The 22,032-nt window shown below is 42.7% G+C and overlaps 1 protein-coding gene across 1 annotated transcript in view; it reads left to right on the top strand.

Moving 5' to 3' along the window:
* LOC143964186 (uncharacterized) overlaps positions 1-22,032 on the top strand; it is a 132,914-nt gene that overhangs the window by 85,379 nt on the left and 25,503 nt on the right. The window contains exon 14 of the mRNA XM_077473883.1: positions 489-526. Within this exon, the coding sequence (XP_077330009.1) occupies positions 489-526 (38 nt within the window). The remainder of the gene's footprint in view (positions 1-488; positions 527-22,032) is intronic.

Below are 22,032 nucleotides of genomic sequence, written 5' to 3'. Positions count from 1 at the left end.
CAAACCTGTTCAGTCCCAAAACCAAATGGAGGCATTTGCCCCACTTTGGACCTAAAATCTCTAAGCTGATATTCCCAAATTCTGTATTAAATCCTCTACTCTCAGATCAGGAACATTTCTGGCATCAGTGGGCTGATGTCCTGATCAATCAACGTGTGCACAACCAGTCTACTGGATTTTACATGCGATTATTGCAAGTGGCTCTTGTAGCCGCTAGCAGTAATCACGGTGTTCTCTTGGTGGGGATGGCTTCCCCTTCCAGGAGAAAATGGCTCAGCAGGAGGCATTCCCCTGTCAACACTGTCTGTTGATGGGGGAATTGAGTGAGCGTATTTTGTTGCAGGAAAAAACATTTCCCCTCTGTCTCTGCCCAGCCTTACTATGCACAGCTACATCAGATTCTGTGTGCACCAGTTGTAGTAAATCTCCCTAATGCTTTATTTGATCATTATATCCATATGTTTTAACAATACATTTTTGTTTTACAGACAGGACAGAATGACACATTATTATACAGTGATGTAAGGTAATAAAGTGTTATTTTGCATAAACTTTTATTGCACTTTTGTGTATTTAAAAAAAAAAGTCTGCTTTTATAGCTTGACAAATTTTTTTTTTTTTTTTTTAAACAGTGACCACAAATGTAGGCGTTTTAACTAATAAAACAAACTGGTATGGTGTATTTATTCCCATAATTTAAATGATAGAAAATGCAAAACTAAGGTCCCAACAAGGAAGGCTATGGTGCATGTAAAGTCCCTATGTACAAATGAACCCTGAGAGCACCTGTGCAAAGGAAACTTGTCCTGATAAAAAAAAAAAAAAAAAAAATGCCAGGGTGGAAAATTATGAAGGTTTGATGGTGGGTTTTGTGGTGTGTGTGTGTGTGTGTTTTTTTTTTTGTGTGCTTTTCTGGCTGTGTATAACACTATTTTTTACACACATATATATGTGTGTGTGTATATATATATATATATATATATATATATATATATACACACACACTTAAAAAAATATATATATATTTTATATATGTGTGTAGAGATCTCTCTATCTCTCTCGTATGAAACATAATATCTCAAATTATGAGATCCATAGCATCCCACCCCTGTCTGTCTCTGCAAATAACTCATGCTCAATACAGTCAAATTAACTATCAATGTTACTACATCAGGGCATAATTTTAAATGATCTTCTGAGACATTTCTATTTCCAATTCCGTATCGTTTCCATACAATCTAGAGAGAAAACAAGGAAAGAATATGATCATATGCTGTACTCCCACAAATTTTCTTATAGAAATAGATGCAGATCATAGTTTCTGTTCATACCATTAGGATGAAGATTGTAACTTGTTAATCCACCATACCTAAAATATGTGAAAAGTTGCTCTGCAAGTAAAAGTGAGTACAAATCAGCAGCTAGCATCAACATAAGTTGCTTAAGAAGAAAAAGGAAATCTAAAATGCAGCGCTTTTGGAACCTTGGCCCCCCAGGATCACCTATGGGAGTGGACGTTCAACTAATGAGTCAAAATTGATATGTAATATGTGCATAAATACTGACAAGAAGACGTGTGTGTGTGTGTGTGTGTGTGTGTGTGTGTGTGTGTGTGTGTGTGTCATAAACGCATGAGAAAATCACATGTGCAAGTGATATACAAATTGAAAATGAAAATAAATCTAATCTTCATGCCCCAGTAGAAGAACTCTCGTTCGAAACATGTCGGGTTTATAGCCTGTTGCGCTTTTTATACCGCGCCGTTCTTTTTCATATTCTGTGATCACCTCATGTACTCATTGTGATTGATGGTCTGTGCGTTTGGTGTTTTTATCTTTTTTTCGATCGATTCGAAATACTTTTTTTTATTTTATTTTTTTTGAACCTTGGATTCATCTGCACTATATGTAGGCCCTTTTTTTCTTTATTTTTTTATTTTTTTTATTTTATTTTTTCATGATTTATGCTGCTGATTGGATGTCGGTGTGAGGACTACAAACTCTGGTCAGCCTAATCTAGTTTGTGGATACCTGCCAGCGGTTTTTCCCAGGGTGCGATATCCATCATCCACCCTGTCTGATGTGAACGCAGGTACACACCATTGTACCGCAAAGATCCCGGTTGGAGAGTCCGCTGGAGACTGTTTGACACACCGCCGTACGGCGCGTGTCCACACTTTAGGTTCAGAGTATACATTCCCTCTGTCCCATATACACACCTGTATGTACTGCATGGAGAAGTCCACTTCCTCATATTTGTCAACACCAGAAGAAACCTCTTTCAAAAATATTTTTTCTGATTGGACTTTACAGCACCACACAGAGGAGCTCTTGGATGTGCTCTTTGTTTACCATAGATTTATTATCATTTTTTATTTTCAATTTGTATATCACTTACACATGTGATTTTTCTCATGCGTTTTGTCACACACGAGTCGTCTTGTCAGTATTTATGTACATATTACTCTGTTTGCATATCACTATTTTTGACTCACTAGTTGACTGTCCACTCCCATAGGTGATCCTGGAGGGCCGAGGTTCCAAAAGCACTGCATTTTAGATTTACTTTTTGATCCACCATACCTCCCTTTTCTTAAGTTTTTTTTAAAATTCTGTCACCCCCTCTTTTATCCCTGGATACTTCCTCTAGTACCATAAAGAGCAGATCAGAATCGTTGTCCCTTTTCTAAAAATATTTCTAGATACTGGTAAGCTTGGCTGTTTAGGTCTTATCGTGCTGTGATGTTGGGTTATCCAATCCTTGATTTTTTTTTTTTTGGGGTTGTGTCACCAATTTTATATATATCAAATCGCACGGACATGTAAGGATGTATACCACATACGAGGATTGGCATGTATAGAAACCATTAATTACTTTCTCTCTACTAGTTGGATGAATATAATGGTCACCTTAACCGCTTGCTGACTGACTCGTGCGCATATACGTCAGAAGAATTGTGTACCTGTACGTTGCCCTTTAAGCTCCGAGTCAGGTCATGGGTACCATGGACTCTATTGCCGCGGGGATACCCGCGATCACCTCACTGGGAGGAAGAATGGGGAGATGCGAATGTAAACAAGCATCTCCCCGTTCTGCCTAGTGACAGTGTCACTGATCTCTGCTCCCTGTGATCGGAGCAGAGATCAGTGATGTCACAGCCACGCCCCCCCAGTTAGAAACACGCCCCAGGACACACTTAACCCCTAAACTGCCACCTAGTGGTTAACCCCTTCACTGCCCGTATCATTTCCGAAAGAATTGGTGCATTTGTATAGCTAGCACTGATTGCTGTATAAATGACAATGGTCCCAAAAATGTCCGCTGTGTCCGCCATAATGTCACGATAAAAATCGCTGATTGCTGCCATTTAAAAAAAATGCTCTGTCGCTCTGTCTCTGTCTCATTACTAAAAATGCCATAAAACTATTTTGTAAACGCTATAACTTTTGCACAAACCAATCGCTTATTGCGTCGTTTTGTTTTTTTACCAAAAATTATGTAGAAGAATACATATCGGCCTAAGCTGAGGAGATATATATAATTTCTGGGGGGGATATTTAATATAGCAAAAAGTAAAAAATTTAAGTTTTTTTCAAAATTGACGCTTTTTTGTTTAGCACAAAAAAGAAAACTGAAGGGGTAATCAAATACCAGTAAAAGATCTCTATTTGTGGGGAAAAATATGCCAATTTTGTTTTGGAGCTGCATCGCACGACTGCGCAATTTTCAGTTAAAAGTGCCCAGGTCAGGAAGGGGGTAAATTCTTCCGGGGCTGAAGTGGTTTAGTAACTTGCATTGAATGCAATTCAAACAGGGAAAACATCCCTTTCTTTTTTAAGTATTTTATTTGTACAACAATTAAACAGGTTTATGTTGAGAATTAGATGGTTACTTTAAATGTAGCATACAGAAAGATCAAAAATGGGAAGATGCAATTGAAATATTAGAAACATCACCAGAACAATGTAAGGTTAGTTAAAGTCCACTCAGGCCCCTTTCATACTGGGGCGTTTTTCAGGCACTACAGCGCTAAAAAATTGCGCCTGGAAAAAATCTGGCCCCTTTCACTCCAGTGCGAAAGCCGGAGGGCTTTCACACTGGAGCGGTGCGCTAGCAGGACGGTGAAAAGTCCTGCTAGCCGCATCTTTGGAGCGGTGTATTCACCGCTCCTAAACCACTCCTACCCATTGAAATCAATGGGGCAGCACGGCTATACCGCCGGCAAAGCGCCGCTGCAGCGGCGCTTTGTGGCCAGTTTTAAAACTACCGTAAAGCGGGCGCTAAAAATAGCGCCACTTTACTGCCGATGCCGCTCCCACCCCAGTGTGAAAGGGGCCTTAGTGGAGCACTCTGTGCTCTAGATTACGTTGCATGGTGAAATAAGACCAAGGCAGATCTGATAAACGAGTAGAGTACAATCAGTAAAGAGTCTGCCTATATATGCAAATATAATAATATACATTAATGGTAATATGCAACCACGTAATCATTTGGTACAAAAGAAATAATTACAATATAACAAACTGAAGCGTAAGAGAGAAATAAACTAGAAAAGTGGAGGTGATGGAGAAGAAGCAAGAAGTGTAGCGAGGAGAGAGAATAGAGCCCAGCGGGGGGAGGAGCAGCCGGGAGCCTTTAAATTGAAAAGAAGTCTATCGTCAAATTTTGCTGTGGGTATCTAAAGCAAGAGCTGTTAATTTCTCGTTGATCAAGATATCGTTCATGATGCTTTACAGCTTTGAAACTAAGCACCAGGGACTTCCAGGCTCTCGCAATAGTCTGCTTATGGCAATGAAAATGTGTAGGGCCAGTAGGCACTCAGGGCAAAGCAGTTCTGGGATCGGTTTACAAAGAAGGGATCTCTTAAGGTTGGTGTGAAGTATGTTACGAACGAGAGTATGACCCATAATCTGCAGACCCTGGGACATATCCACCAAATATGAGCCATTGTTCCATCTTGTGAGCAGCCCCAAAAGCATGGAGAATAGGATGGAATGAAGTGGGCCAACCTAGCAGGTGTGTAATACCATCTCTAGAACACCTTTTGTAGGTATTTTCCAATATAAGGACATTCCTAGAACTTTTGGAGAGGTTTATAGTCATGATCTGCCAATCCTCTAGGTCTATTTGCCTTCCCAAATCCTTCTCCCAATGTAAATTATAGGATCGTACTGGGGGTCTCCTATAGGAAATGATTGAAGAATAAAGAGAAATTATTCTTGGGGAATGGTGTCGTGCCCTTCATAAGCTTTCGAAAGGGGTCAAAGTATAAGGGGGTAGGTTGAGATTTTATTAGTTGGTGGAGAAAGTGCCTAATTTGTGGATAGCTGTAATTGTTCTCATAGAGGAATATCATGGGAAGATCTAATATTCAAAAGTCAATATTCTCCTGGGGGTGAACAGAGAATGAATAGCCGTGAAACCATTCTCAGTCCACCAGGAGAGTTGCTTAGGATTTTTGCACCTGGGAGGAAATGGCGTGCAATGTATAAGGCAAAGTAGAGGTAAATGAGGGTATATTAAACCTGCCAAAAAATTTATAGAGTCCCACAGGTGGAGAGAGTGGGTCAAGCATGGTCCGGTTCTAGTGATGCAAGTGACCAGGATACCAGGATGACGCTGGGATGGGAGTTCACCAGGTCTATAGTGGCCCATAAAGGTAGTTAATATGTATCATGGAGATGGGCTAATGGGGCTATGGTTGCTGTAGTATAATATGCCTGTAAATTGCTAACTGAAAGTCTCCCCATTAATCCTCCGGGCGTATAAGACCCATTTATTTGGGGGCACGTTGAGCCCCATATAAATTTCGAAAGTTTACTTTGATGTATACCCAATATATGTGAGGCGATCGAGATCGGCAATACCCTGAAAAAATATAGTAATATATAGTCATTTCAGAAGACATACGAACTAGATGTATGCCGATATTTAGAAATCGGGGCAGCCGATGGCCGATATATGATGCCGATTTATTTTTATTTCCCCCCCCTCTTCATTTCATTAAATCTAACAGTTTTTGTTAATTTAAGCAATTTTCTGTATCCCTTCTTTATTATTTAAACTAATGTTAAGATAGGGGGTAGAAATAGGTGGCTGTGGAGGAAGGGGGTACAGAGGTGGCTGTGGAGGAGGGTCATCCATTTTCTCAATGCCAGCTTGTCAGCCTCAGCCAGGTTTCCCTTTAAAAGGGGATTAAATAAAGTCTTCAGGGGGGCACAGTAACACGCCCTCCATTTTTATGACTTGCCCTCCATACATGCTGGTATCTATCTGCATGCACCTGATGGGGCTAGGTGCATGCAGCCAGCAGGCTCCGCCTCAGCAGGGAAGGAAGAGGAGCTTAGCTAGTGCTGGCCACAATCTCCTGCGGAGGCTTGTGATATGCAAATGAATGATGTTCCTCTGCTACAGCCTGCCGTGGGGGGGGAGGGGATAGTGGCGGTGCATTGTCAGTGAAACTTTCTCCTTCCCTTCGATAGTGGCTGGCCACATGGGTGAAGGATCGAGGATTTGTTTTACATGCTGCTGCAGCGGGGACACAGGTCTGTGCTGCAGGTGGCCGGGTATAGTGTTACCTGCGAATTGGCATGGTTTGTACAATAATCGGCCAATGCCGATTTCATAAAAACGGCCAAATATCGGCTGATATATCGGTCGACCTCTAATACGTACTGCAGCAATCCTGCCCAACCAGGATCATGAGAGATGAGACCAGGGGGAGATCATATCTCTGTTTCCTAAAAAGGGGGGAAATTAGCCTGATATAGCCCATCATATTTAGGGGTAAGTCGAACCCCTAAATAAGGCAAAGAGGGAAGCCACTGAAAATTCAAAGACTCTTTCAAGGCGGATAATTTAGGGGGGAGAGAGATTCACGACATAGTCTTAGAGATATTAGGGTTAACATGTAGACCTGAGATGGATGCAAATGTACTTAAGAGATAAAAAATTAGGCAGGGAAACTCTGCGTCCGAATAAGATTTTCTGGGGGGCGTCCTATAATGCCATCAACCAACTCAAAGGAAGTACCAAACCCATAGTGCCGGAGTACGGACATAAGGTAAGGCCTTGACAGGTTGTCAAACATTTTGTTCACATCCAGAGACAAAAGCATTGTTTCCAACGAATGGCTATGGGCAAGATGTTGCAGTTGTATGATTGATTCGTCTAATAGCATCCCCAGCCTGCCTATGGGGCACAAATCCAACCTGGTCCTTTTTAATCAAACAGGGGAGAAATTAATTTAGACGGTTGGCCAGAATTTTAGTAAGGATTTTCATATCAATGTTGATAAGGGAAATGGGTCTGAAGTTGGCCCAGGAGGAGTGGTCATGGTTTGGTTCTGGCAACATCACTATGTTTGCTGTTAAAAGATCAGGTGGAAGGCTCTGACCATTTTTAACTGAGTTATACGTTGCTGTCAAAGGGGGGCCGGGACGTCCACCCACTTTTTATAATGGAGTGCCGTGAAGCCATCTGGACCTGGTCGTTTGCCCACCTTTTGAAGTTAGGCAAGGCATTAAAGAATTGGATTCCTGAGTGTAACGGTCCATAAGGTCCATGTGTGTTGTGGGTAGTGTAGAACTGTGTAAAAAAAAAAAAAAAGAATAAATAAAAAAAAAAAAGTTGCTATATCCTGGTCACTTGCAAGGTTATGAGCTGAGTAAAGAGTCACAAGCCTATGACTGAACTCATCCAGTATACGGATTGGGTTGCTAGTAAGGATATTATGATGAGTGAGTTTGGGGTTAAAGGTATGTAATCTCCTGACCAGCATTGTATTTGGTTTATTTGAATTCGCATAACATTTCTGGCAGGACCAGCCTAAGGCACATGTCCAATTCCATACATGCCTGAGCCAGAAGAGAATTAGCGGGAGTGGGGGTTTGTTTAAAAGTAGCAGAAATGGATTCTAAATGGGCTTCTAGTGTCTGTTGTAATCGATGTTCCCTTTTAGGCTTCTTGGCCAACTGTGTGTCCCTTAAGCACAGCCTTGTATGCCCGCCATAATGTCACCAGGGAGGAGACTGAGTCTGAATTGAGATGAAAATATTTTGCGGAATTTTTTAGAAAGACTTCCTGAATGCCCTTAAGGGACAGGAGCGAACCATTCATGACCTGGGGGGGGGGGGGGGGTGTTGGGGCTTACATAAGGACTGACAGACCACCAGGAGAGGATCATGATCTGACCATGGGACAGTAAGGGTAGACACCGAACTAACCAGGGGAAGATGTTTTCTGAGCATGAACACATGGTCAATTCTGGAGTGCAAGTGATGCGGATGGGCGTAATATGTGTAATCCTTACCCAGTGGATGTAGTTCTCTCCAGAGGTCTACCAGATCATGAGAATATAGAGTGAGCAAATTTTTTCACTGCGTGCGACAAGGCTACACGTTCTGAGGGATATTTAGCCATGCTGGGATTCAATACTGCATTCGAATCCCCTGCTAGTAGGAGAGTACTGGGTCAGGAAGGGTCCAGGATTGGAGCTGGGTGCATAAGTAGATCATTATAGTGATCTCTGTCATAGATAGAAAGCAGACCCAGATGGTAGATGTCTTCTGCTTCAGGGTACTGTTTGATACTTTGGAAGGGGACAGATTTACGTAATGCTATGAGGTTTCCCCTCTGTTGTGCCCATGGCCAGAAAAATTTGAGGGTATTGTGCATTAAAGTACTTGGGGGTAGGCGGTGGAGTAGAAATGGGTCTCTTGAAGGCATGCCATGTCTATATGCTGTTTGTTTAGATACTTAAAGATCTTCACTCTTTTTTTTTTTTGCGGTGAATTCTTACCTTGAACAGTCAGTGATAACCAATTCAATGTCATGGTGGGAAAAAAGTTGAAGGCACAGTGGTGGCTCCGGATGGGAGAAGAAGAGATAGGATTGTGGGAAAAAAAAAAAAAAAAGTAAGAGGCGAGCCAAGTGAAAAAAAAATCCAAAAACATTTCTGGTCAAGGACTTTTGGTAGAGCAAAAATCCAACAATGGGTGGATCTTAAGGCCCATGGAAAGGTCGGGAATCATCCACCACCATGGTCCCAGACGCTACCTCATTGTCTTACATTGTAGGTAATAGCGCCCATGAACGTTCAGCCAGTGCTTTTCTACAATGTTTTACCAGGCTCTTTAAATATATACATTCTGGCTTTTATTACGAGCAGCTGTGCATTTCTAACCCTGTGCTAATACTTGCCTCTCCTGGGACATCTCTGTATTCATTTTTGCTTATCAGCAACACTCTACCTCATTACTTTAGTTTTGAACGACCATATGGTAATCTCTGTGACTTAGCCTATCTATATTTTGTGTCCTCTTAAGTATTTTTTTATTTTTTTTATTTTTTCTATCCCTAAATTTTATATTGAGCTAGTATAGATTGAAAGATGCCTCTTAGCATTGGTTACTAATCCCCATTTATGATCCACTGGTACTTGTTTCCTTACCAATATCTTTCTTTTTTTTTTTTTCTTTTTTTTTTTAATCCACGTCAGAAGTCCTATGCTAGAGACTCATTCACATTGCGACTCATTTATTTATATCTCAGCATGGTATCTCATCATCGTGGTTTATAATTCTTATTTTCACTATTCTTTATTAATTAATCCGTCAAAAATTACAAATCTTCCTAAAACAGATTTGTGTAAAAAAAAAAAAAAAAAAAACACAGCTACGCATCGACAGCCTACTTATATTATTTATCCTTTACCCACCTTACCCCTACCCTCCCTGATCCCCGCCCACCCCCCCACCACCTCCCCCCCACACGCCCAAATGCACAGGGACCTCAATATGCTACCACTATATCTCCTATATCTCTCTCTATGCATTCCTTTTAATCTATAGGGTGTCCCATCTCAGTTATCCATGGGGTCCATATTCCTTTCCACTCTCTAAGGTTTCCTCTCCTTACATACAATGTCTTCTCTTTCCATACTAGTTCGTTAATACTTTGGGTCCATTCTCCTGCCGTGGGGGCCCTCTCGGCTTGCCATCTTTGCGCAATCAATCTGCGTGCTTGATATAGGCATCGTACCACTGCCACCGTGATGTTCTTTCCTTCTCTCGCTCCTGCCTACATCCCAACATGCACAGAATCGGGTCCATTGCCATTTCTAGCTTGAAGATCCTATTAATACTTGCCACCACTTCTCTCCAATACCGAAAAAGCTTCGGGCAGCGCCATACCATGTGTAGAAGATCTCCCTGTCCCCGGCATCTAGGGCATCTGTCATCTAATCTCCTACCAAACAAGCATAATCTTTTAGGCGTGTAGTAAGCCCTATGCACCAACATCAATTGTGAGATCTTTTGGGAAGGGGAGATCGAAGTCACTGGCCCTAATTCCATTATTCTCCTCCACTGCGTATCTAATATTTCCCCTACGTCCTCTTCCCATTTCCTCTTCAAATTCAGATGATCAATTTCCTGATTGGGATTCATACCTAGCTGCTTGTAAATTCCTGAAGTGCACCCCTTTGCCCTATCTGACATGAGTAACTTCCGAAATAGAGGCATTTTATCCCACTGTGGCGTATTTCCCCCAAACTGTGCTGCTAAGGCGTGTCTCACCTGCAGGTAACTAAAAAATGAATGTTGTGGTATATCGTATATTTTTTTTAAATCAGAGAATGTCCTTAAGACCCCTCCATCATAAAGATGGATCAGTTTAATTATACCCTTCCTTTCCCATGATTTAATCTTACCGATAATAAATATTTCCGGTAAGTTTTTGTTGTCCCAAAGAGGTGTGGATTCTAACAGCCCTGAAAAGCCCATTTTTAATTTCACCGCTTTCCAAATCTTACCTAACATTTTAGTTTTCGAATTATTATTATGCTGAAAGGAGTCAGCCTCCAGGACCTCCGCTATAAGCTCATGTGGGGCTCCTATCATTCTAATCCCTCCTTTTAGCTTTCTTCCCTGCTCTGAGTCGCAACCCGCCAGGTGCTGCATCTGCGCCGCCAGGTAGTAATTCCTAGGGTGTGGGACCGCCAGGCCTCCTCTATCTATTGGCATCTGCAGCGTCTGGAATTGTATCTGGGCCGTACCTTTCCTCCAGATAAGCTCCCGAAAAAGGGTCTCCAATTTCTTAAACCATTTTTTACATATCCATACCGGCGCATTATGCAAAACATACAGCAGCTGTGGCAACCAGATCATCTTGATCAGGCTGCAACGACCCATTACTGAAAGCGGGAGTTTACTCCAGACGTCACATTTGCGCTTAAATTTATGCAGAAGAGGAATTACATTTTTATTGATCAGGGTTCAATGTCAAATATATACCGAGGTACTTCAGCGCACCTACCTCTCTCATCCTTAACCCCGGCAGCGGAGCTGCAGCATCCAGGGGGTCGACTCGGAGCAGCTCGGACTTCGCCCAATTAATAGCCAGCCCTGAAAATTTTCCGAAACCTTCTACTAAGGTAACTGCCTGCGCCAGAGATGGTCCTGTATCTCCCAGGAACAGTAACACATCATCTGCGTATAAAGCGATCTTTTCCTGTCTCTCTCCGCTTCTTTGAAATCCCCTGATCCCAGAGTTGGCCCTAATAGCTATAGCTAATGGCTCTATGGCCAACGCAAAGAGCAGAGGGGACAAGGGACAACCTTGCCTTGTCCCTCTGCTCATTTCAATCTTTTCTGAGTACCTACCATTGGCCCTTACCCTGGCGCTAGGGGCATTGTACATCTTTTTAATCCAGCCAATAAAGGCGGGGCCCATTCCTACTTTCTCCAACACCCGCCATAGAAAGTTCCACTCTAAGCTGTCAAAAGCTTTTGTTACATCCAAAGACATTATGGCCCTCGCCCCCACGTTCTCTGCTGGGATCTGCATATTTAGGAAAGTTCTTCTGATGTTCATACTAGTGGATCTTCCCATAATAAACCCCGTTTGATCTGGGTGTACCAACTTTGTTATGAATTGATTCAACCTATTTGAAAGTACTTTAGCTAAGATTTTTTCATCCGCATTCAATAGCGATATTGGCCTGTACGAGGCTACTTCCAGCGGGTCCTTATCCGCTTTGGGGATCACTATAATCGTTGCCTCTGTCATTGATGCAGGTAATTGTCTCCCTTCCGCTGAGTCTATTAATGTCTTATGCAACTCAGGGAGTAGCAGTTCTCCATAGTATTTATATATTTCTACCGGGAGCCCATCCGGGCCTGGGGCCTTCTGATTTGGCATCCCAGCCACTGCCTGTTGTAGCTCATTAATAGTTATCGGGGCGTCTAAGATTTCCCGTTCCTCCCGAGTAAGAGTCACCATTTCCAGGTTTTCCAGGAAACTATCTATTACACCTTCCTCCCCTGATCCTTGTGACTGGTACAGCTCCCTATAGTAATTTCCAAAAATTTCTACTATCTCCTCACCCTTGCACGATGGCGCCCCGTTTTGAGTTTCTAATACTTGAAATGACTGAGGGGGGAGAGTTTGTCTTAACCAACTGTGCGAGCAATCTATCCACACCCTCCCCTTCTCCAAAATAGCGCTGTTTCACAAATATTCGTTTACTCTCTTCTTTTTTTTATAATCGCCATTTTATAACCTTGTTGTTTATTTAACCAAATTTTTTGATTTTCTGGGGTTGGGTCCTTGACATACGCATTCTCTGCCTCTAAGAGTTCCTTCCTAATACTCTCCTCCCATAGCCTGGATTTTCTATTCATTCTTGCTACCTGCTGGATCAATATACCCCTAATAAATGCCTTTAGGGTGTCCCAGATTACACTCACTGGCGCCGTGCCCGTATTAAAGCTTATAAACTCTCTTAATCTTAGTTTAACTTCCACTTCGTCCTTCATAAGTTCCAGCCAAAATGGACTAATCTTCCAGCACGCTTGAATTTTTTTAACCCCCGTATTAATCACGACCCTCACCAGGGAGTGGTCTGAGATCCCTCTAGGCATATATTCTATCTCCCTTATATTTTGTGCCATTTCCAGGTTTCCTATAACCATATCTATCCTAGAAAGGGTACCATGAGATCCTGACGAGCAAGAGTATTGTTTAACTCTCGGATGCCTCTCTCTCCACAGGTCCTTTAATCCTATTTCATTCAGGAAGCAGCTCAGCCTGGTTTCACCTATGTCCCCGGACCGCACCTTGGGGGGGAACCCTATCATAGTTTACATCCAGGACTTCATTGAAGTCTCCCATCGCTATAATCGGGATGTCTTCTTTATCCCCAATAAATTCCATCAGTTTGTACATAACTTCCATTTTAAACAGTGGGGGTATATATATATTTGTCAGAATGCAGTAGCTACCCTCAAGTTTACCGTACAGGAAAACATATCGACTCAACTCATCTATGCTGACCTGGTTGCAGGAGAAACTCACCCCCTCCTTTTATTATCACGCTTACCCCCCTTGAATAGGAGGAGTATACTGAGTGATATTGTTGTTGATATTTCCTGTTATTTAACAGTAATTTAGACATATTGGTTAGGTGGGTCTCCTGCAAACAAGCCAGTCCAACATCAAATCTCTCCAAAATGGCAAAAACTATCGCTTTCTTTACCGGGGTGCCCAAGCCCCTCACATTCCAAGACCCAATATTAATGGTTTTACCCTGTATCAACTGTACCATCAGTTAAAAAAGAAGACAAACTAACGAGCGGGAAATGCCACACAGCTAAACAATGAACTACGTGATGGTTATAAAATAGAGTCTACCGGGATACCTATCTTCAATAAGTGCACCCACCCAAAAATCATAATCCTTTGGTTTTTCAAAACTTTGTACATTAGTAGCTTACAATTAAATTGAACCCTGAGATAAAATATCTTGTAATAGTGCTTTGTGTTAGTATTCTTACTCTCTTGTGCATTTATCCTATTATTTTCACATTTTCCCTTCGCATATTTACTCTCTTGTGTATTTATCGTGCTGTTTTCAAATTTTCCCTTCACATGTTTACTTTTTTCAGACAGTTTTACCCTCCTCCCTCCCCCCCCCCCATCCCTCCTACCCGTCCTTTTAATACCAACCCCTCCCTACCTTCCCTCCACCTAACAAGGTGCTCCCTACGGGAGTTTAACGTGACCGAACCATCCATAACCCACCTAACACCCTAGCTCGCAGACACCACCGCGCTGAACCCCCCACCATCTTACCTATTCTTGACTTCGGTATCCAACCAAGAATTTATCAAACCGCTTACAACCACCCCCCCCCTCCCCCACTATCTCCCCTCCCTTTCCCCTCGGCTATTCCGTAAAGACTCCTTATTATCCTCCAGCCATTGCGATGCCCCATCTGCAGAATCAAAGATCTGTACCCCAACCGGGGTTGCCACTCGCAGTCTTGCTGGGTATAAAAGAGCATATGTTACATTATATGACTGTAAAGTGGCTTTAATTGTCCGAAATTCCGCTCTGCGTCTCTGCAAGTCGGGGGAGTAGTCTGGGTAAAGTGAAATCCTTGAGCCATTAAAGGAAATGTCCCCCATCTCCCTTGCCTTACGCATTAATGTCACCTTATCCTTGTAATTAAACTTCAGCAGCAGGGGTCTGGGACGCCCCCCAGACGGCGGTACTCTAGAGGGATACCGATGGGCTCGTTCTATCGAAAAGAAGGGTGAAAAACCTTCCTTTCCGAACTTGTCTAGCAACCAGGACTCCAAGAATTTTATAGCGTCAGGGCCTTCGCTTTTCTCGGGTAACCCCAACAACCTGATAACCCGGCGGGATCTATTTTCTAGTTCATCCATTTTAGTAGCATGGCTGTCCAAGTTCTTTTGCATATTCTTAACCGCGTGCTGGGTTGGATTTAAATCGTCCTCCAGTTGACTTATTCTTAATTCCAGCTCCACTGTTCTTTCAACTACTTTCTGGATGTCTTGTCGAACTAACAATATATCCTCCTTCATTCCGGTTAACTGGGCTGCCAGGTCTCCCAGGGCCTGTTGACATGCGTTTACCGCTTGTAATACATCCTTCAATGTTGGGGCCTCCTCCTCCTGCGGCCTGCCAGTCCTATCAGACTCCAAATCTCCTTGGGTACCCCCCATGCTCTTTTTACTCTTGCCCTCAGGGACTAGCATAGTCAGAGAGGCCGCTTGGCCTTGGCTTTTTCTGTCGACGGGACCCCCGGTATGGGGTTTGGTTTGTGCCGTCTGTCCTCCTTTTGTTGGTGTTTGGACTGGGGTATGCACTGGAGTATGCACAAACCGTTCTAATTTTGCAGCGGCTGATATTGCTGCCTGATTACTTTTTTCTTTTTCTTTGGAGGAGCGGAGATGTTGTGTCCCTGCCCCCTCATGCTGCGACTGTTCCTCCCCGCGTCGCCTAGACATTTTAACTTATACAGGCCGTTACCCCAAAATAAAGCAGGGAAAATGGAGACTTAATGTTAAGACCTTTCAGATAGACCCCCTAGATCCGTACTACATACAGGAGAGAAAATAATAAAATAAAAAAAACAAGAAAAATTAATCTTACAGGCTACTACCTGCTGAGGCTTACCCCCAAAAAAATAACCTAATCTCTATTCCTTTCCTTTCTCCCTGTCTTCCCTGTTGCCCCCCTTTCTTTCCCTTACCGTACCCTTCCTTACCCCCACCTCCCCGCCCCCTTTTCCCCCTGTATTTATTTAAGGCGTTTCTGGCTGTATCCACCGTTGCTGCGTCTGGAAGTCATTTAAATGAATGTGAACATGCCATTATACACTTATACTTAAGGAGGAAAAAAAAAAATTTTTTTTTAAAGTGTCACTGGAGTATCATTCAGAAAGTTTGCAAACAAAAAAAAGTTCTTGTCATCCTCAAGGATAACAGATCTAATAGCAGTTCAATAGATAGCAATATAAGCATATATGTGCTTTCAATCCCAGCAGCAGGAGGTGCATAGCATAGCATAAGAAGCATGAAGAGTATAGATTACATCCTGCTGTCTTAACTCCTATGTGCCAAATGGGAAACGAACAAGACAGCTATCAGTCTTTTAAACAAACACAACCAGTGCACTAGACTTGTCTCCTCACCTCAGGAGGGGCTATTCCTCAACTATTTTCCCCCAGTGGGGGTACTCACGGATACCGTTGGTTATAACTGGAAAGTGCCGGCGTCCGTGCGCTGCCTAGGCTGATCTCGTCCGGCTTGTATCTTCGACCGTTAGCGGCCGTTGCATGTATCCGCGCCTTCGCTCCTGCGATGCCCGGGAGATCCTCGGCCAGGCTCGGCTTGCATTGGAAAATTTTCGGCCAGCTTCGGCGTATGCCGGCGCTTCCGTTCTCCTGACCTTCAGACCGAGGTCCTCCCTTGGCTGTTCATCGGGTCCTCCAGCGTATGGCACTCAGACAGGACAAGGGGGAGACAGCGCAGCGGTGTCTCACTCACCTCAGCCTAGCCACATCCTCACCCCCTCACACCACGCCCCACACACATCCGGTCACCTCCTTACCAATATCTTTGTTATTTATATATTCACATTAACTCTTTATACGGTTTTAACAATGCTAACCTTTCTGGATATTTTAAACCCTATCGATATTTCCACCTAGTCCTCAGTGGATACTCTGTTAACCCCAGCCTTGCTTAGCAAGCTCCAATATATAAATATTAATATTCAAATATTTTGGGGGGGGGGGGTTTTGCGTCTTGACCCCGGGTGGGTTACCAGCCTTTTGTGGCTGGAGCCTTTGGCCAATCGACCCTATAGGGTAGTAATTTTCTATATCTGTCAAACTTTTTGTTTACCTTTTTTAAGCCATTTATGCTATGTTAATAAAATCTGTGAGTACACAGACATATATATATATATATATACACACACACACAGACGTGTATATACACACACAGACACACATGGTCGTTGGGCTCCTAGAGTCGCCGCTCGTGCAGGAAAACTTTCTTTTGAAAGCGGGGGGGCCGTAATCAGCACAAGGGGATGGGACTAACGGCATCAGGCGCTGGCTACACGTGGAGGATGTTTTTTTAAAAGAAGCAGTGTGTGTGTGTGTGGCTGCTGGCTGTATTGGGACACATGAGCAGAGGTGGCTTACTTCAGGTTTGGTGACGCAGGCATTTCCCTTTGACACATTACTTTACCAGGTTTAGGCATTAATATATATTCTGAATGGGAACATCTGGATAAACAGTATTCTCCTCCCAAAAAAATGTCCACACTATATCCTATTGAGGAGGATTTCTATAGGAAATGGGGAGGGGGTCCAGCAATTGATGCTGCAATCGCCTCAGTGGACAAGAGTCTCACTTGTCCGGTGGATAATGCGCTGATGTTAAATGATCCAACAGATAAAGTTGGGACTTCTTTCTAAAAGCAATAGGTCTTTAGCAAGTTCAGTACCGCAGCCGGTTCTTGCGGCAATTGGTGTATCTCAGTGCATTAAGGAAGTTTGTGGAGATACTTAAGATTCTTCCTGATCAGCAGGCCCTGACTATGTTTCACAGTAGATGCTATGAAAGATTCCATCATCCAAGCCTCATGGCTTATGCTAGGACTAATGCATTCTCGCAGAGTTCTGTGGTTGGAAAAACTGGTCAGCTGAAGCACCATGTAAAACTCTTGGCCAGTTTTCCCCTTTCTTTTTTAATTCTTTATTTCTTTGCAAGAGTACAAAACAACATCATTAATCAATGAAGTACAACATAATGCATTCCTGCCCTTTTTATGAACAAAACAAAAACAAAACAGTATCAGTACAATATCCAATACAGTATATAGTATCTATTCCTCATAGTGGTCAAACAAAAACAAAAACAAAAAAAAAAAAAGGGGGAAGAAGGGGGGGGAGGGGGGGAGAGGATCAATCCCACCCACCGGCGGGTTTAGTTTACATTACTCAACCAGCTCACCTAATCTTCAATTTCTTCTCCGATCAGCCTCTTCCCCTCCTCTGACTGTAAAAAAAATGTCCCATGGAGCCCAGATTTGCACTATGGCTTCCCTTTCCTCAGAGGGCATAGGGATCAAATTCTCCATGATCCCAATTTTCCTTACTTTGTTTAACCATTGTGAGATTCGCGGTGCTCCCTTTTCTTTCCAACAAATGGTTATGCAGCTTTTAGCTGCATTCACCAGATGGCATAACATTGAATTCTTATATCTCTCTAATGGAATATGTGTACATTGTAATAGGAAGAAAGCCGGATCTTCCTCGAGATGATACTCAGTAAACAATTGAGAGATTTTCTGAACTTCTTCCCAAAACTGTCTAATCATTGGACAATACCAAAAAATATGGGCAATAGTGCCTCTCTCCTTACCACATCTCCAACATTTATCTGATGTATCTGGAAAAAAGGTATGCATTCGTGATGGAGTATAATACCAACGCATTAGTACTTTGTAATTTAGTTCCTGTATCTTAACACACCTAGATGATTTCAAAGTCCCCTTTCATGGTAAACTGCTATTTGGGGATGATCTGGATAAATACATCCAAAGGATCTCTAATGGGGAAAAGCTCTCTTTTATAAGTAAAGAAGAAGTTTAAACATTTCTCCTTTTTAAGCATACTTCCTCACCTGTGCCAGGGGCATCAGCCTTTAGGCAGTCTCAACGGCCTCCACGTCAGGTTCAAGGGGAAGACCCCCAAGGGCAGCACCAGGGTCAAGAGTTCTTGGGGCAGAAAGCCCACAAAGCAGAATGCTAAAGCCTCCTTATGAAGGGTCGCCCCTGCTTGCTCGGGTGAGGGGAAAGCTCCTGCAATTTTCAAAGATCTGGCAGGAACAATGTCAAGACAGATGGGTGGCTTCTTCCGTTTCTCTAGGTTACAAAGTAGAGTTCTGAGAATTTCTGTCTCCTTGTTTTCTAAGATCAAATGTTGCCAGCGATCCAGAGAGAGAGTCCTTCTAGCTCTGGATCATCTCTTATCCCAGCTGGTGATTATCAGAGGTTCCCTTAGAGCAGGGATATGCAATTAGTGGACCTCCAGCTGTTGCAGAACTACAAATCCCATGAGGCATAGTGAGACTGACAGCCACAAGCATGACACCCGGAGACAGAGGCATGATGGAACTTGTAGTTTTGCAACAGCTGGAGGTCCGCTAATTGCATATCCCTGCCTTAGAGGAATAGGGCAGAGGTTTTTATGCAAACCTTTTCACAGTTACAAAACCAGACGGAGAGGGTAAGACCCATTCTAGATCTCAAAGATCTGAATCAGCACTTAAATATCCGATCCTTTCGCATGGAGACAATCCGATTGGTTGTTTCCATCCTGCAAGGAGTGGAGTTTTTGGCATCGATCGACATCAAGGTTGCATATCTCCATATGCCAATATTTCCTGCTCACCAGAAATTTCTACCCTTCGAGATATGAAAATCATCATTTTCAGTTTGTGGCCCTGCCATTCGGTCTAGCCACCGCACCACGGGTATTAAATTCTGGCACCTCCTTTAGCCAGATTAAGGGCTCAAGGCATAACTGTCTTAGCATATTTAGACAATCTACTTTTAATAGATAACAAAAGAAATAAGCCATACACATGCATAAATACTATAAAAAATAAAATTAAATATAAACACCTGTGAGTGATTGATTGCAATAGTAGTGAGAAAAGTTGATCTACCGCTCTAATAAATTATTATTATTGATTTATATAGCGCCAACAGTTTATGCAGCGCTTTACAATGTATAGGGGGGGACAACACAATTGCAGTACAATACAAAAGGTACAGGAGGGCCCCGCTCATAGAGCTTACATTCTAAAGGGAGGGGGTGGTGGTACAAAAGGTAATGGCTGCAGAGAATGATTTGATGGGGGTGGCTCGGGGACAGTTAGGTGGGTGTGGGATAGGCTTCCCTGAATAAATGAGTTTTCAGGGAGCTCTTAAAGGTGGACAGGGTTTGGGCTGAGCGGACAGACAGGGGCAGGGAGTAAATCAAACAAACATACCATCATTTTATAAAAAGCATTATAAATAACAAGTGTTAATTAAATTCGTAAATTCCCAGTGAAGTGATAAAGTCCAATAAATGAAAAATAGTCCAGTGAGAACTTAATAAATACGAATTAATGAAAAAAAAAAAATGGGTTAATAGTAGCAATAAAAATTAAAATTTAAAAAAATATATTAGTGATGATAATAAAAACGTGATAAGTGTAATAATAATGTAAAAATAAAGTATTCAATCTTCTGTGCAACCAAAAAACACAAAGGGTCGTGACCACCACATAAAATATGCACTTACCAAAAGGCAAGCGATTTCATGCCCATAGTCCATTTCCACAGCACCTCCTCAGACCATGATCACAGTAGGCTCCCTTATTGGCTGAAACAGGCTGGGACTCAACAGCAGCACATGAAGCAGAAAGGCAGTACTCCCAGGGAAATGGAAAGAAGACTCACCATAGCATAATTCTCTATAACAAATTTAATAGAAGTAACATACTTGCATAGAAAGCAGTAAAAATGCCCATAAAAAATGACGGCCGGCCTGAAATTGCCCATCCAACCTATGCTGTATCGCAATGCCGTCAGCAGGTCTGCCACCTGACGTACATTTCGTCGTAAAAAGTCTTATTCGTGGGGACCTGTGGAGATTGACTATGGGCATGAAATTGCTTGCCTTTTGGTAAGCGCATATATTTTGTGGTGGTGGTCACGATCCTTGGTGTTTTTTGGTTGCACAGAAGATTCAATACTTTATTTTTACATTATTATTACACTTATCACGGTTTTTTTTGTTTTTTTTTTTGTTTTTTTGTTTGAGGACGCAAAACCACCTTATCCTTATGAATGATCAAATATTGCTCTTTACAAGATAGAAGAGTATTGAACTAGCGGCTCTAACAGAAGAATTGGCAACCGAAAAGATTATCCTCCTTGTCAAAACAACCAAGGGAATTTCCCGTCAAGGCTCAAAAGGCTGATTCTGCAAAGCAGATAAGACCAAATTTAAATCAAGGATTTAGAGGTGCCCTCATAGGGGGATTAATCCATGTTACCCCCTGAAAAAGGCTATGCACCAGAGAGTGGGAAGCAAGAGGCCGTAAAAAAACTGACAAGGCCGAAATCTGGCCCTGGAGAGTACAAGGCCAGCTTCATTTCCAATCCCATTTGCAGGAAATCAAGGCTCCTACCTATGACACATACTTCCTGGGGTGCCAACCCCTGGATCCACACCAAGAAACATATGACTTCCAGACTCTATAGTAAATGATTCTGAAAGCCAGCTTCCTGGCATTAACCAAAGTAGACACTACTGAAGGAGATAACCCATGGTCCTGTAGGATGTGGGTTTAAATAGCCAAACCCTTAAATTTAGCATCTGCAAGGTAGGATGGAATACTGGACCTTGTGCGAGAAGGTCTGGCCATAATGGCAGAGTCCAAGGGACTCCTACCGCCATCTTTATGATCTCAACAAACCAAGATCTTCTGGGCCACGCTGGGGCCACCAGAATCACCTCCTTCTGTTCCTGCGGAGAAGGCGTGGAAGTAGCAGAACTGGAGGAAATGCATAGATCAGTGAAAAATGATCCCATGGGAAGACTAATGCGACAACACGCAGAAGGTGTCCTTGTCTGGCGCCCGGAACTGTATGTCCCAGGTGTCGGTCGATAGGATCTGCACATCCCTGCATCTGATGCTGGCCAGTTTGTTTCTTTGAACAAGCTCAAACACAGCTGGTCGTGGTAAGGGGCCAATCACTAAGGCCCTTTATCATGTGACTGATTGTCGGTGCTGCCACCTCGGGGCTCTTCAGCTAAGGAGAAAAATTTATTTGCTAAATTTTAAAACTGCAACAACTTCTTCCTTTTTCGCTTGCTTAGCAAAAATAACCCTAGTGGGGATTTAAATGCCACCAAAAGAAACCTCTATCGATCTCAAAAAAAAAAAAAAAAATGCAAAACATTTCATATGGGTACAGTGTTGCATGACCGCACAATTGTCATTCAGAGTGTGACGGTGCTGAGAGCTTACAATTTGGCCTGGGCAGGAAGGGGGTGAAGGTGCCCAGTATTGAAGTGGTTAAAGCGCCTATTAAAATATTTTAGGTACCATAGTTTTTTGCAATTTTGAGTGGTGACATGTTTTGGTATCT

The sequence above is a fragment of the Lithobates pipiens genome, unplaced genomic scaffold (assembly GCF_037356315.1).
Source record: "Lithobates pipiens isolate NorthernLeopardFrog02 unplaced genomic scaffold, aLitPip1_a1.2 Scaffold_8, whole genome shotgun sequence".
In the NCBI taxonomy this organism is placed as follows: domain Eukaryota; kingdom Metazoa; phylum Chordata; class Amphibia; order Anura; family Ranidae; genus Lithobates; species Lithobates pipiens.
This window is presented reverse-complemented; position numbering and strand designations above follow the sequence as displayed.